The sequence below is a fragment of the Ylistrum balloti genome, unplaced genomic scaffold (assembly GCF_031769215.1).
Source record: "Ylistrum balloti isolate Yb309-2 unplaced genomic scaffold, AGI_CSIRO_Ybal_v1 Utg371040, whole genome shotgun sequence".
Taxonomy (NCBI): domain Eukaryota; kingdom Metazoa; phylum Mollusca; class Bivalvia; order Pectinida; family Pectinidae; genus Ylistrum; species Ylistrum balloti.
The window spans coordinates 486,624-502,822 of record NW_026782576.1 but is presented as its reverse complement, the minus strand read 5'-3'; the positions used below and the strand labels follow the sequence as shown (position 1 = coordinate 502,822).

The following is a 16,199-nucleotide window of genomic DNA, read 5'->3' as shown; positions in this document are numbered from 1 at the left end:
GAAGATATAAGAAGGACTGATAGACAAAATGCAAAATCATAGACACCCTGGTTCCTGGTGCAGGACTTAAAAAATCTGAACATGTTGCAGGTCATCATATCATTATAAACTGTGCCGACAGATTTCACACTTAGCCTGCAGAACTGTGCAGACAGATTTCATACTTAGCCTGCAGAACTGTGCAGACAGATTTCATACTTAGCCTGCAGAACTGTGCCGACAGATTTCACACTTAGACTGCAGAACTGTGCCGACAGATTTCACACTTAGACTGCAGAACTGTGCCGACAGATTTCACACTTAGCCTGCAGAACTGTGCCGACAGATTTCACACTTAGCCTGCAGAACTGTGCCGACAGATTTCACACTTAGACTGCAGAACTGTGCCGACAGATTTCACACTTTGACTGCAGAACTGTGCTGACAGATTTCACACTTAGCCTGTAGAACTGTGCCGACAGATTTCATACTTAGCCTGCAGAACTGTGCCGACAGATTTCACACTTAGCCTGCAGAACTGTGCCGACAGATTTCACACTTAGCCTGCAGAACTGTGCCGACAGATTTCACACTTAGACTGCAGAACTGTGCTGACAGATTTCACACTTAGCCTGCAGAACTGTGCCGACAGATTTCACACTTAGCCTGCAGAACTGTGCCGACAGATTTCACACTTAGCCTGCAGAACTGTGCCGACAGATTTCACACTTAGCCTGCAGAACTGTGCCGACAGATTTCACACTTAGCCTGCAGAACTGTGACGACAGATTTCACACTTAGCCTGCAGAACTGTGCAGACAGATTTCACACTTAGCCTGCAGAACTACACAGCAAAACTGCGCTGATAGAGTTATGTCCTTTTTACTTACACAAACTGTGTGTAATGTGTCGCCAGTCGTAGCTTGCAGGTCCTTGGTATCTCCTTTACACTTGCAAGCTTCATTTCTATCTGGTGAATTGGAGACGCTATCTTAAAGTCCTGAAAATATGAATAAATACAAAGATAATTTCTATAAAGTTATAATTGGTAAATTTCAACTTCAGTCAGGAAAGAAGATTCAGCCATAAGGGCTTTTATGAATATACAAAATTACAAACCTATAAATATATGAAATTACAAACCTGGTATATCAGAGACACTTATGTTCAAAATCAAATTCTATACCACAATTAAATGCAAAATTTTCAATATTGAAATTCATAACTAAAATCACACTGAAAATTACTTCAAATGGTCACCTTAGGGAAAAAAAAGCAAACATATCTAGATTTAGAAATGTTCATAAGCAAGAATTCCAGAATCATGACTCATTGTCCAAAACTATTTGATAAAATGACAAAGTTTACAAAGAAGAACTGTATTGCAAGTTAGTTCTTTCCAATTTTCAAAACTAAATTTCAGAATTTTCACCCAAAAAATGAACACTACATTTTTTATAATGAGGAAAAGTTGCAGCACAATGTGGCTTGACAGCATCAAGTAACACCTGTGCTTTTTTGACCGAATTTTACAGCAGCATGTGCTTGTATGAAATGAAGAACTATGTCCTTAGGATATATCTTAATTTTTTCTTTAGTTTTGCAAAACATATACTTAAGAGCTAAAGAGGAAACAACTGCTTTTGATCATAAAACAATGGTGTAAAAACAGGGTAAAAAATAACCTATTTTGTTGTACAAGGTATGTATTTAGTGACTGTGAGGATTACATAGGTTGTGTGTAATTTACCTCCAGTTTGTTGTAGTAACACATTTGTCCTCCTTTTAACACAACATGCAGGTTTCGTCTGTATCTCTCAAAACGAATAGACCCCTGAAAGTACAAATAATCACGGACACATAACAAATTGGAACCAAACACTTTCCTAGCATGGTAGAAATAATTAGATTATAAACTTTTATCACATATATTAGAATATCTCAACAGAAAAATCAATTACACCAGGTAAGAGGCAGGTTCTTTGTTATTTCTAAGGTAATATGTCTACCTGTTTCACATTCAGTATTGGGTTTCTTCAGGACAATGTTTAGTAAAGGTCTTTCCCTGGATGAACGATTAAGCACTTATTACGTTTATACTAGAGTGTTGGCTCTGCTACCAAGATATTAATATAAAGATTATGTGAATATGAAAATCTAAATCTCAAATGACCTTACCTGTTTGTCCGGATGGTTCATGTCCCCACCCTCATGACAGGCCTCAGGAGACTGTGAATATATAAACTCTCTACAATAAATTGTACACAAAACTTTGTCCAGATGGTTCATGTCCCCATCCTCATGACAGGCCTCAGGAGACTGTGAATATATAAACTCTCTACAATAAATTGTACACAAAAGTTTGTCGGGATGGTTCATGTCCCCATCCTCATGACAGGCCTCAGGAGACTGTGAATATATAAACTCTCTACAATAAATTGTACACAAAAGTTTGTTCAGATTTTGTCATCATCCTCATGACAGGCCTCAGGAGACTGTTATATAAACTCTCTACAATAAATTGTACACAAAACTTTGTCCAATGGTTCATGTCCCCATCCTCATGGCCTCAGGAACTGTGAATATATAAACTCTCTACAATAAATCGTACACAAAAGTTTGTAAGGTTCATGTCCCCATCCTCATGACAGGCCTCAGGAGACTGTGAATATATATCAAATAAATTGTACACAAAAGTTTGTCCGGATGGTTCATGTCCCCATCCTCATGACAGGCCTCAGGAGACTGTGAATATATAAACTCTCTACAATAAATTGTACACAAAAGTTTGTCCGGATGGTTCATGTCATCATCCTCATGACAGGCCTCAGGAGACTGTGAATATATAAACTCTCTACAATAAATTGTACACAAAAGTTTGTCCGGATGGTTCATGTCCCCACCCTCATGACAGGCCTCAGGAGACTGTGAATATATAAACTCTCTACAATAAATTGTACACAAAAGTTTGTCTGTATGTGTTCTCTTTCATCTCTGTAAACATCATTTTTATCAACAGTTAGTTTTTCAATTTTCACCTGAATAATGATCATGAAATGACCTCAGATACCATGGTTGAATGGTGTAATCAAATAACTGTGGTTGAGTGGTGTTACGAAATGTCCTCAGTTGAATGGTGTTACGAAATGACCTCAATTGTATGGTGTTATGATATGTCCTCAGTTAAATGGTGTTATGAAATGTTCTCAGTTAAATGGTGTTACGAAATGTTCTCAGTTAAATGGTGTTATGATATGTCCTCAGTTAAATGGTGTTATGAAATGTTCTCAGTTAAATGGTGTTACGAAATGTCCTCAGTTGAATGGTGTTACGAAATGTCCTCAGTTGAATGGTGTTACGAAATGTCCTCAGTTGAATGGTGTTACGAAATGTCCTCAGTTGAATGGTGTTACGAAATGTCCTCAGTTGAATGGTGTTATGAAATGACCTCAGTTGAATGGTGTTATACAGTGCAGCTGATGTTTCCCTGACCAGGCAAGTCATTCTGGTGACTTTACATATGTCACTATGTTTATAAGAAACCATCATCATCAAACTCATTAATTTCCATTAAAACTGATGAATTTTTTATGAGAGCAAATTTGATTCAGTTACAACGTAACTAAGATCACATATAACCTCTATTCATATTCATATGGGGGTTCAAAATTCCAAGTTTTCCAAAAATAAACATTTTTGTTGGCACTAAATTTGTGGATAAATCTTGCTCACAAAACCTATCTACTATAATCTATGTCAACATATATCCATTCATTGCTTCATAGATATATAAATTTGTGGAATTTAAGTACCCATAAATTAAATGAAAATAAATCCCATGCAGATGATTTCAAGGTAATGCCTGAAAAGGTTTAGTAGGTACAATCAGACTTACCTTAGCTAAGATGGCAGCCATTAAACAGCTACACCAGTGTGTACAATCATCTAAACAGAGAAATCAAAATTTAATGATTATATATCAATGATCTACATCTCTTTAGCTACACATTAAAGAAAAGTAAAGAAGGGTTTAAAAAAATGTTCAAATTTCCAAAGACCTACTCAAAAATATATCATACAATTGAAATAAATTACCTAATGTTTCAGCAGCAAACTGGAATGTCCGATTCTTCGTCTCAACATTGAATTTAAACTTTGTTGTGTCAGAAGCCTGAAGTGGTGGTCAAAAAATAATTATTCACACCATATATAGACATCAGTATAATCATTCACACCATATATAGTCATCTGTATAATCATTCACACCATATATAGTCATCAGCATAATCATTCACACCATATAGACATCAGTATAATCATTCACACCATATATAGTCATCTGTATAATCATTCACACCATGTATAGATATCAGTATAATCATTCACACCATATATAGTCATCTGTATAATCATTCACACCATATATAGTCATCAGCATAATCATTCACACCATGTATAGATATCAGTATAATCATTCACACCATGTATAGTCATCAGCATAATCATTCACACCATATATAGATATCAGTAGAATTATTCACACCATATATAGTCATCAGCATAATCATTCACACCATATATAGATATCAGTATAATCATTCACATCATATATAGTCATCAGCATAATCATTCACACCATATATAGTCATCAGTATATTCATTTACACCATATATAGTCATCAGTATATTCATTTACACCATATATAGTCATCAGTATATTTATTTACACCATACATGTAACAGGCACAATTCTCTTGTAACCTTACCTTTATCTGGTTTGTAACACCCAACATGCATGTTACAGGCACAATTCTCTTGGAAACTTGGGTCTGTGAACAAGAATATTTTATAACTTTCATCAACAGAATGTAGCAAAAAGGATAGTATTGATTCATAACCTCTTTGATAAAACTAGAAAATGTCTGAGAAACATAAATGCCCCCACTACCAAGTGAAAATAGTTTCACTATTGAATCAATTAATGATTTTCTATAAAAAGCAAGGGTGACTTTGGCCTTGAATCTGGCCCCTGAAACAGAACAATGTCCAAAGTATACCCACAATTGACCTTATAAAGTTTGGCCAAGATCCATTACAGAATGAAGTCACTAAGCATTTAAATTGAACATTTTCTCTATATAAAGCAACATTGACCTTGACCTTGGACTCATGAAACACAACAATGTCCTAAGTAAACTCATACTTGATGGTTGCATAAAGTTTGACCAAATTCCATGAAAGAGTGAAGTTGCTGTGTTTAGATTGAATCAGTGGATGATTTTCTATACCGTATTTTCTGGGTTATAAGCTGCACTGGAATGTAAGCCGCAGAATCGATTTGAACCATTCTTTTTATTTGATCCAGATAAAAGCCACATCAGAATATAAGCCACACTGTTTCTTACAAAGTGGAAACCATTACGTTGACAAAAGTTCATTGATATAACAGAAAATGGAGGGCAATTTATCATCAGTGAAAGATTTAATAAAGTTAGCAATGAATTAAACACAGATAATCCTTTATTTACTGATGTATTTCAAAAAATGTAAAATAGCAAATATCGAACTTGTTAGGCTTGGTTGTCTTCACAGATTGTCTACGCACAGATATAGGGCCTGACGTGATGTACAACTCACAAAACAACCTCTCCATCGGTGTCTGTACTGTTAAATATCAATGAAGGCGATTGCATGCTTACCCATATCATTTCATCTTGTAAGGTACATGAAGCTATTCATATCGTAAACAAACATGGTGGTCATTCTAGAATTTGATCCTGTAACCCAATGACCTATCAATCCCATGATGCAAAAGGCTATTGTAACTTTCCGCTATAGCTTCCAAGTAACAACAACAGTCCAGAAGATGTTATTGTGATTCATATTAAAATGTGCAATTGATTAAATTCAAAATGATGCTGTATTTATTTCAATCTTCAAATCATCCTGTATACGATTGCAAGTGACAGTTCTAGACAATCTGCTTCAGTTACAAACACATGATGGGCAGGTACTTCTTTAAAAAAAGCCTGGTACCTTCCCATACTGGTGTAGCTGGTACACTTCTTTCTTTTTTTTTCATCCTGTAAATTTTTTTTTTTTTTTTGTCCATATACAAACCGCACCAGTATATAAAACAAATTGCAAGGGAAAAAAGGTACAGCTTATTATTCGGAAAAATACGGTATATATTAAGGGTGACCTTGGGGATTTTTTGGTTGATTTCAAAGGTACTATTAATCTATAAATTAATTTGTCCATGACATGATTAACCGATTAAAACTAATATGCTACATTCTATATGTCAATAATTTCATGAGAAAGATTGATCATCAAAATCACAATAAATCACAATTTTTTTTTATATAACCACCAAATTTAAACACAACAAAAATACATGATTTTTCAGTATGAAACTCAAAATAAACATACATACTACTGTATTTATTGTAATTGAAGTTTCCTAATAAACATTAACTTTTCCTCTCATTTTCATCATGAAGAATTTAACGTGGAAATTCAATTCTCCACTCACAGACAGCTGATGTCCACAACAAAATGCTGTATATCATTAACACTACAAAAAATCTATTATGTTAAAACAAAGAAGTAATTATCTGTTTACAATGGTTTCAGTTCACAATTACTTTCCATGACCGAAGCAATCACATTTGAATACTTATTGAAAATGATTTTTTTGAACAACAGATTTTCAAGCCTTGTAGCTTTTATTGGAATGGGAATAGACAAAGTAAACTGGGGTTTTTTTTACACAGGTATATTCAAAGAATTCCTACCTTTGCATTTGGATAGTAGCGTACAGACTTTCCATTGAATACCACCCATCTTTTTCTCCAACCTTTGTTGCCTTTTTGTCTGTTGATTAAAACAATTTGTTGTCAAAGATCAATCAGTAATACTACATCACAGAGTCTGTAAGGTTAATCAATTCTGTCGCCTGTAGCAGTAATTATCTATCCAGGATTGACATTCTGTTGCAAAATATTGTTTTGAGGAAAAGACAAGTCAATGACAGGCCACAGTATATCAGCTAGCCAAAGAATTAAAGATCATGTGTCAAATTTATACACAAATATAACAAGAGGTCTATGGGCCTTAAAAGTCATCTGAGGTTTTCAGGTCTTTGGACAGTTTTACAACCTGTTCATCAGTCCCAACAATGGGGCAGACAGAACAAAACCAATATTTGCATAGTTTTTATTGTTTCTAAGTTTGAACAAATGGTAGCCCTTCATTCTAGCATGCAACTGCCTCAATGTCATGACTCTGGGCCACTTTGTTATTGAGAAGAAGTCATTAAGATTTTAACACATTTGACCCCTGTGACCTTGAAAATAGTTAAAGATCATTTATTTGAACAAACTTGGCAGATCTTCATCCAAGCATGCTTCTTGCCCAATATCATGATCCTGGACCATTCGGTTATTGAGAAGAAGTTGTTTAAAGATTTTAAAACATTTGACCAGGTCATTTATTTAAACAAACTTGGTAGCCTTTTATCCCAGCATGGTACTGGCCCAAAACCATGACCAGATAAATACCATATATTATTTCAAACATGTAATTATGGTTTTAACATGGTTTTCCAGTGTCCTAGTTAGATTGGAGAAGTCAGTTTGTGAGACTTAAACTTCCTCTTCCTGGTCTATATAAGATATCAAGGTTTTCAGTAGGACACAATTAAGACAACATGTGACAGCTTGATGATAACTACAATACCCCATTTTATTTTATGACTGACAAAACATGGAAAGAGTCATATGACAAGTTTCCAATTACACTTCAAAGTTCAAGCAATTTTGATACAGATTTACCATTATTTTACCTAAATGAGAAATGTTGGTTATATAACTTACATCACGTGACACCTATATCTGATATGTGGCCTCCACCTCTTTATGGTATGTTATTCAACCCAGCCAGGTGGGATTCATCTACCACAAATATAATCTTAAAATGCCTAGCTGGTACGTCCCCATTTTACAAAGAAGAGACATTCAGTTTAGATTACATGTCTGGAAGTAGCTCAATAGATTCAAAACAAATCCAGATCTTCACCTGTAACACTGTATAGGCTGTATAAAACCTATTATAAAAGATAACCTTGTCAGCAGATTTTATTTATCTTTGTCAGAAGGTTTTATTTATCTTTGTCAGAAGATTATATTCATGAAACTTTCATGTTTATCTTGAACTTATTCCTTACAACTCCTTTCCAGTTTGTTTTAAATCAAATTCTATGACTGTAAACTGTACTTTCCCTTGTCCAGTTGTACAACAGGATTTTTTTTCAGAAAACAACGACACAGGGAAGAGAACTTTCCCTCTACCCTGTGACACAGGGAAGAGAACTGTCTAACCACTGACACAGGGAATAGAACTGTCTAACCACTGACACAGGGAAGAGAACTGTCTAACATCTGACATAGGGAACAGAACTGTCTAACCACTGAAACAGTGAAGAGAACTGTCTAACCACTGACACAGGGAACAGAACTGTCTAACCACTGACACAGTGAAGAGAACTGTCTAACCACTGAAACAGTGAAGAGAATTGTCTAACCACTGACACAGGGAACAGAACAGTCTAACCACTGACACAGGGAACAGAACTGTCTAACCTCTGACACAGGGAACAGAACTGTCTAACCACTGACACAGGGAACAGAACTGTCTAACCACTGACACAGGGAACAGAACTGTCTAACCACTGATACAGGGAACAGAACTGTCTAACCACTGACACAGGGAACAGAACTGTCTAACCACTGACACAGGGAACAGAACTGTCTAACCACTGACACAGTGAAGAGAACTGTCTAACCACTGACACAGGGAACAGAACTGTCTAACCACTGACACAGGGAACAGAACTGTCTAACCACTGACACAGGGAACAGAACTGTCTAACCACTGACACAGGGAACAGAACTGTCTAACCACTGACACAGGGAACAGAACTGTCTAACCACTGACACAGGGAATAGAACTGTCTAACACCTGACACAGGGAACAGAACTGTCTAACCACTGACACAGGGAACAGAACTGTCTAACCACTGACACAAGGAACAGAACTGTCTAACCTCTGACATAGGGAAGAGAACTGTCTAACCACTGACACAGGGAAGAGAACTGTCTAACCACTGACACAGGGAACAGAACTGTCTAACCACTGACACAAGGAACAGAACTGTCTAACCACTGACACAGGGAACAGAACTGTCTAACCACTGACACAGGGAACAGAACTGTCTAACCACTGACACAAGGAACAGAACTGTCTAACCACTGAAACAGGGAACAGAACTGTCTAACATCTGACACAGGGAACAGAACTGTCTAACCACTGACACAGGGAACAGAACTGTCTAACATCTGACACAGGGAACAGAACTGTCTAACATCTGACATAGGGAACAGAACTGTCTTCCTGATTAAATGTTCATATTGTGGAATGGTAAACTGTTCGCAGGAAAAAGTTATTTGATCCGAAATTAAATACCACCCTGTTTAACGAATATAATGATACTGATGTAATCAAGATGATAATGATAAAAGGCCTTAACACTTCCTGTATTGAATATCTCTTATATAGTTGATACATCTTAAAAATGTAATTACACTGACTTTAGGAAGATAACAAAGATGTAATGAACTAGCTGAAAAATAAGTATGTAACTCACCCTCCCTGCTTGTACAGGTAACCTGCCCGTTCACCTTTGTTTTGCTGGAACAAAGATTTGATTTAAACTTCAGTCTAACTTTTCATTATCAATGGTTTGAAATTTTCATTGGAACAAGGAAATGTTGATTTTTTACTCTTATTTATTAAATAATTATTTCCACTCAATAATACCTGTAATATGATGTGGTTTCTTTAATTTGTCTGCTGTACGACACTGTTATAATAATGATTCTCAAAATATGAGAGATAAAAATTACCCTAAAATTCTATAAAAATCAATGACAGTCATATTGTACTCAAAAGAAATACATATAATGTATATTCAGTATGGTTGATGGACACTGCATCCTCACATTAGATTGTGACATGTCCTTCAGTACAAAGCAATTTTAAAACATCCAACATAATGACACTACAAAGGTCATTTACTATAAGTTAATGTAATATGTTAATAGGACAGAATATTAAGGAATATTGATAGCAGCATGATAACATTCCATGCTTTACACATTAAAGCACTATAATATCATTGTTAGTCTTTTCCATGTAGAACAACAGTCAAAGCATTCCTTCCTCAGCTTATTTAATTTTTTATATTTTTGATAACCAAGAATTCATCAGTCAAAAATTGACAAAAGGATAACAGCTATGAAAGAGAAAAATATATGTAAATCATTCTGAGCTTTCAATTCATGTGGTTCATCAAAGTCAGGTATTGTACCAAGAGTAGAAACTGCACAACTTCAAATCGTTGTTAAAAAGAAACCAGAAGAATGGACACAAGACAGAATATGGATAAAGTATCATATAGTATGCATCTTTAAAACTGGGATGTCGGAATTAATATTGTGATGGGTATAAACATTTTGAGTTTTTTATGACAAAATTTGAACTTAAAGATATTAAAATTGACAAATATATATTTTTGAAAGCAAAATTAATGATTTATTTTTACATTTACAAAAAGTAAAGCTTTCTTCACTTTCCTTTTATGAATCATTCATTTCATGCATGATTACTTATTGGAATAAAATTAAGTTCCAAGTTGTTTGACATGGTTAGTTTCCAAAAACAACCCAAGTATACAATGTATGTATATATGCTTCCATTGGCATCGATGGAGACATCACAGTACAACATGATGGCACGATAAAATATCATATAAAGACCGTTAAATCAAGTGACAAGTGACACAACTGATTATTTGCCAAGAACTCTGAATACATTTTTGTTCATTTTTCACCAATCAAATCACTACATTTTGCTAAGTGAAATGCTACAGTATGACTGACATCAAGCCATCCTACACCAGACCAGAACTAGCTTTCTACCTGTAAGGCCAGGAATGATATACATGTATATGGTGTAAGAAGAATAAATGGTGTGTATGACTAATCTATGTAGATCACCGACTCCTGAAGCCAGGTAGGCCAATATATATTCTACTATTGGTCTACCTGGTTTCAGGTTTGGGGCTCTTTTTTGATTCCTACTTTTTAAGAGACCTCTGTATATCACAAGAGCCTAAAAGATGAACCTCAACACATGTATGGACTTAACTGGATGTTGATTCTTCAGAAATTCTCCAACTGGAGATTTTTCTTGTCAGATTAATATATATTATAAAAACTTTTCTTACAATGGAATAAATTTTGAAATGTTCTTTTCTGACAACTTTTTAAAAAATCCAAATTGTCACTTATTTGTCAACATTTGTGACTTTCCGTGTGAACACTGTAAAAACTTCTGAAAAGTACATTTATATACATCTAGAGCCTTTGCAATAAAGGCAATACATTGCAAATCAAAGTCTAACTGTCCAAAATAAGGAGATTTGAATGTTTTCTTTCAAGTAAAGAAATACTCATTATATAGCAGAATTCAATTCTTTTTTCAAGGATTTATAATTTGGAAAGTTTACTAGAATTGTAAATTCATGACAGAGGGATGTAGATGTGATTTCATGTATTTTAGTTTCATCAAATGGTTTGTTCTAGCAATGCAGTACTCTGACATATTGAATGTACATATATTGAACATGGCAATGTTCAGTTAGGTATATATAATATAGGAAGATTAAATTGTAAATGATATAATACTATAAAGACATCAATTAGACAATACAATGTGATGGAGTCAATAATAAGTCTAACAAATTAAGGAGACTAGTTTGTAAGTTAATCTTACAAAATATGGAATCTACAAACAGTCTATCAAATTATGGAGTATTCAATTTGTCTAACAAATCATGGAGTATTCAATTTGTCTAACAAATCATGGAGTCTTCAATTTGTCTAACAAATCATGGAGTCTTCAATTTGTCTAACAAATCATGGAGTCTTCAATTTGTCTAACAAATCATGGAGTCTTCAATTTGTCTAACAAATCATGGAGTCTTCAATTTGTCTAACAAATCATGGAGTCTTCAATTTGTCTAACAAATCATGGAGTCTTCAATTTGTCTAACAAATCATGGAGTCTTCAATTTGTCTAACAAATCATGGAGTATTCAATTTGTCTAAGGAATCATGGAGTCTTCAATTTGTCTAACAAATCATGGAGTCTTCAATTTGTCTAACAAATCATGGAGTCTTCAATTTGTCTAACAAATCATGGAGTCTTCAATTTGTCTAACAAATCATGGAGTCTTCAATTTGTCTAACAAATCATGGAGTCTTCAATTTGTCTAACAAATCATGGAGTCTTCAATTTGTCTAACAAATCATGGAGTCTTCAATTTGTCTAACAAATCATGGAGTATTCAATTTGTCTAACAAATCATGGAGTCTTCAATTTGTCTAACAAATCATGGAGTCTTCAATTTGTCTAACAAATCATGGAGTCTTCAATTTGTCTAACAAATCATGGAGTCTTCAATTTGTCTAACAAATCATGGAGTCTTCAATTTGTCTAACAAATCATGGAGTCTTCAATTTGTCTAAGGAATCATGAAATCTTAAATTTGTCCAACAAATTAAGGAGTCTTTAATTAATCTAACAATATCTTCTTTTTCTCACTTTTTCGTTGCTAAAATCGTATACACGTATACTTATTTTTGTGTCAAAAAATTTTTGCCTTGCATCAATTCTGAACTACTATTGGCCATGATGAATTCAACTATTCACAATTATTTCTATATTAACAACATACAGAAAGTGCAAATTGCCTAATCATATTTTGGTGCAATATGCTCTTATAAGCGCAAAAAGCTCTTCAATAAGAATATTATAAAAATATAAGAAATAATTGATCACGAATATCAAAATAGAATCAGGAACAACAAACATTCAAATGACAGAGGAAAAAGTTGTAAATTTGATGGCGTATTATGGTATCACAACACTAATAATCATGATTAAACGACACATAAGACTATCTGATGGTAGGAAAGGACACTTACTACAACACATGCTCATATTGTTGGATATATAAGAAAGCATTTCTGACTTGAGGTATTAATACAGAGGTTTCTATTATTACTTTGTCAGTTCTTCAATAGCAATACATACATGCAGTATTTCGTCATCAGATACAATGGATATTGGCCTCTGAAAGATTTAAAATTATGCTGGTATAAATACGACTTTCTCCTTAACGTGTGAATTATTTGTTTGATTCAAAGTAAAAGCAGAAAGAAGACGGAGTATCTTCACTTTCCAGTAAGAAAATTTCTACTGGCACTGCATATCACAAGTCACTTGTTTTCAGAATAACAACCTTCAACAGGAAGCACAACAATGACTCTTAGTAGGTAAAGCATTTCAGCCTAGTACTTTTTACTACTGTTAAATGATTTAATGTGTAAGCATGTAGAAGTGATTTAACAATAACTAGATAACTAACACACAGCTGGAAGACACTGGATACTAGATAACTAACACACAGCTGGAAGACACTGGATACTAGATAACTAACACACAGCTGGGACACACTGGATACTAGATAACTAACATACAGCTGGAAGACACTGGATACTAGATAACTAACACACAGCTGGAAGACACTGGATACTAGATAACTAACACACAGCTGGGACACACTGACATACAGCTGGGAGACACTGGATACTAGATAACTAACATACAGCTGGGAGACACTGGATACTAGATAACTAAAACACAGCTGGGAGACACTGGATACTAGATAACTAACACACAGCTAGGAGACACTGGATACTAGATAACTAACACACAGCTGGGAGACACTGGATACTAGATAACTAACATACAGCTGGGAGACACTGGATACTAGATAACTAACATACAGCTGGGAGACACTGGATACTAGATAACTAAAACACAGCTGGGAGACACTGGATACTAGATAACTAACATACAGCTGGGAGACACTGGATACTAGATAACTAAAACACAGCTGGGAGACACTGGATACTAGATAACTAACACACAGCTAGGAGACACTGGATACTAGATAACTAACATACAGCTGGGAGACACTGGATACTAGATAACTGACATACAGCTGGGAGACCCTGGATACTAGATAACTAACATACAGCTGGGAGACACTGGATACTAGATAACTAAAACACAGCTGGGAGACACTGGATACTAGATAACTAACATACAGCTGGGAGACACTGGATACTAGATAACTAACATACAGCTGGGAGACACTGGATACTAGATAACTGACATACAGCTGGGAGACACTGGATACTAGATAACTAACATACAGCTGGTAGACACTGGATACTAGATAACTAACATACAGCTGGGAGACACTGAACACTAGATAACTAACATATAGCTGGGAGACTCTGGATACTAGATAACTAACATACAGCTGGGAGACACTGGACACTAGATAACTAACACACAGCTGGAAGACACTGGATACTAGATAACTAACACACAGCTGGGACACACTGGATACTAGATAACTAACATACAGCTGGGAGACACTGGATACTAGATAACTAACACACAGCTGGGAGACACTGGTTATTAGATAACTGACATACAGCTGGTAGACACTAGATACTAGATAACTAACATACAGCTGGGAGACACTGGATACTAGATAACTAACACACAGCTGGAAGACACTGGATACTAGATAACTGACATACAGCTGGGAGACACTGGTTATTAGATAACTGACATACAGCTGGTAGACACTAGATACTAGATAACTAACATACAGCTGGGAGACACTGGATACTAGATAACTAACATACAGCTGGGAGACACTGGATACTAGATAACTAACACACAGCTAGGAGACACTGGATACTAGATAACTAACATACAGCTGGGAGACACTGGATACTAGATAACTAACATACAGCTGGGAGACACTGGATACTAGATAACTAAAACATAGCTGGGAGACACTGGATACTAGATAACTAACACACAGCTAGGAGACACTGGATACTAGATAACTAAAACACAGCTGGGAGAGACAGGATACTAGATAACTAACACACAGCTAGGAGACACTGGATACTAGATAACTAACATACAGCTGGGAGACACTGGATACTAGATAACTGACATACAGCTGGGAGACACTGGATACTAGATAACTGACATACAGCTGGGAGACACTGGATACTAGATAACTAATATACAACTCGGAGACACTGGATACTAGATAACTGACACACAGCTGGGAGACACTGTATACTAGATAACTAAAACACAGCTGGGAGACACTGGATACTAGATAACTAACACACAGCTGGGAGACATTGGATACTAGATAACTAACATACAGCTGGGAGACACTGGATACTAGATAACTAACATACAGCTGGGAGACACTGGATACTAGATAACTAAAATACAGCTGAGAGACACTGGATACTAGATAACTAACACACAGCTGGGAGACACTGGATACTAGATAACTAACACACAGCTGGGAGACACTGGATACTAGATAACTAACATACAGCTGGGAGACACTGGATACTAGATAACTAACACACAGCTGGGAGACACTGGATACTAGATAACTAACATACAGCAGGGAGACACTGGATACTAGATAACTAACATACAGCTGGGAGACACTGGATATGAGATACCTAACACACAGCTGGATACTAAAACATTTCAAAACTCACTTACAAAGATTGAATGAGCCATATGAATACATGCTAACCTATTCTATCTAAATACATGCTATCCTTTTCTTTCTAAATACATACTATCCTATTCTATCTAAATACATGCTATCCTATTCTATCTAAATACATGCTAACCTATTCTATCTAAATACATGCTAACCTATTCTATCTAAAAACATGCTAACCTATTCTATCTAAATACATGCTGGCTGCAGGTCATCCCAACCCTCAAGGTCAATAGAGTATAGGTTAGATCCTCATAAACAACACAGGTCTAAGTATTTCTAACTTACAGACACGGGACTGGAGAGAATCACTGGTAAGTTTACACCTTCAACATTTTCTTGTTCATCTAAATCAGACATGGACTCATCAGTACTTTGATCATCTGAAAATAAAAAAAAATACTATCAA

The 16,199-nt window shown here is 35.4% G+C and overlaps 1 protein-coding gene across 1 annotated transcript in view; it reads right to left on the bottom strand.

The window, feature by feature from the left end:
* LOC132560262 (arf-GAP with Rho-GAP domain, ANK repeat and PH domain-containing protein 1-like) overlaps positions 1–16,199 on the bottom strand; it is a 96,771-nt gene that overhangs the window by 61,596 nt on the left and 18,976 nt on the right. Inside the window, exons 2-11 of the mRNA XM_060224924.1 lie at positions 16,079–16,173; positions 13,198–13,236; positions 9,686–9,729; positions 6,777–6,855; positions 4,746–4,808; positions 4,075–4,150; positions 3,875–3,924; positions 2,158–2,208; positions 1,730–1,813; positions 870–979 (exon numbers count right to left, since the gene is read on the bottom strand). Coding sequence (XP_060080907.1) covers positions 870–979; positions 1,730–1,813; positions 2,158–2,208; positions 3,875–3,924; positions 4,075–4,150; positions 4,746–4,808; positions 6,777–6,855; positions 9,686–9,729; positions 13,198–13,236; positions 16,079–16,173 — 691 coding nt within the window. The remainder of the gene's footprint in view (positions 1–869; positions 980–1,729; positions 1,814–2,157; positions 2,209–3,874; positions 3,925–4,074; positions 4,151–4,745; positions 4,809–6,776; positions 6,856–9,685; positions 9,730–13,197; positions 13,237–16,078; positions 16,174–16,199) is intronic.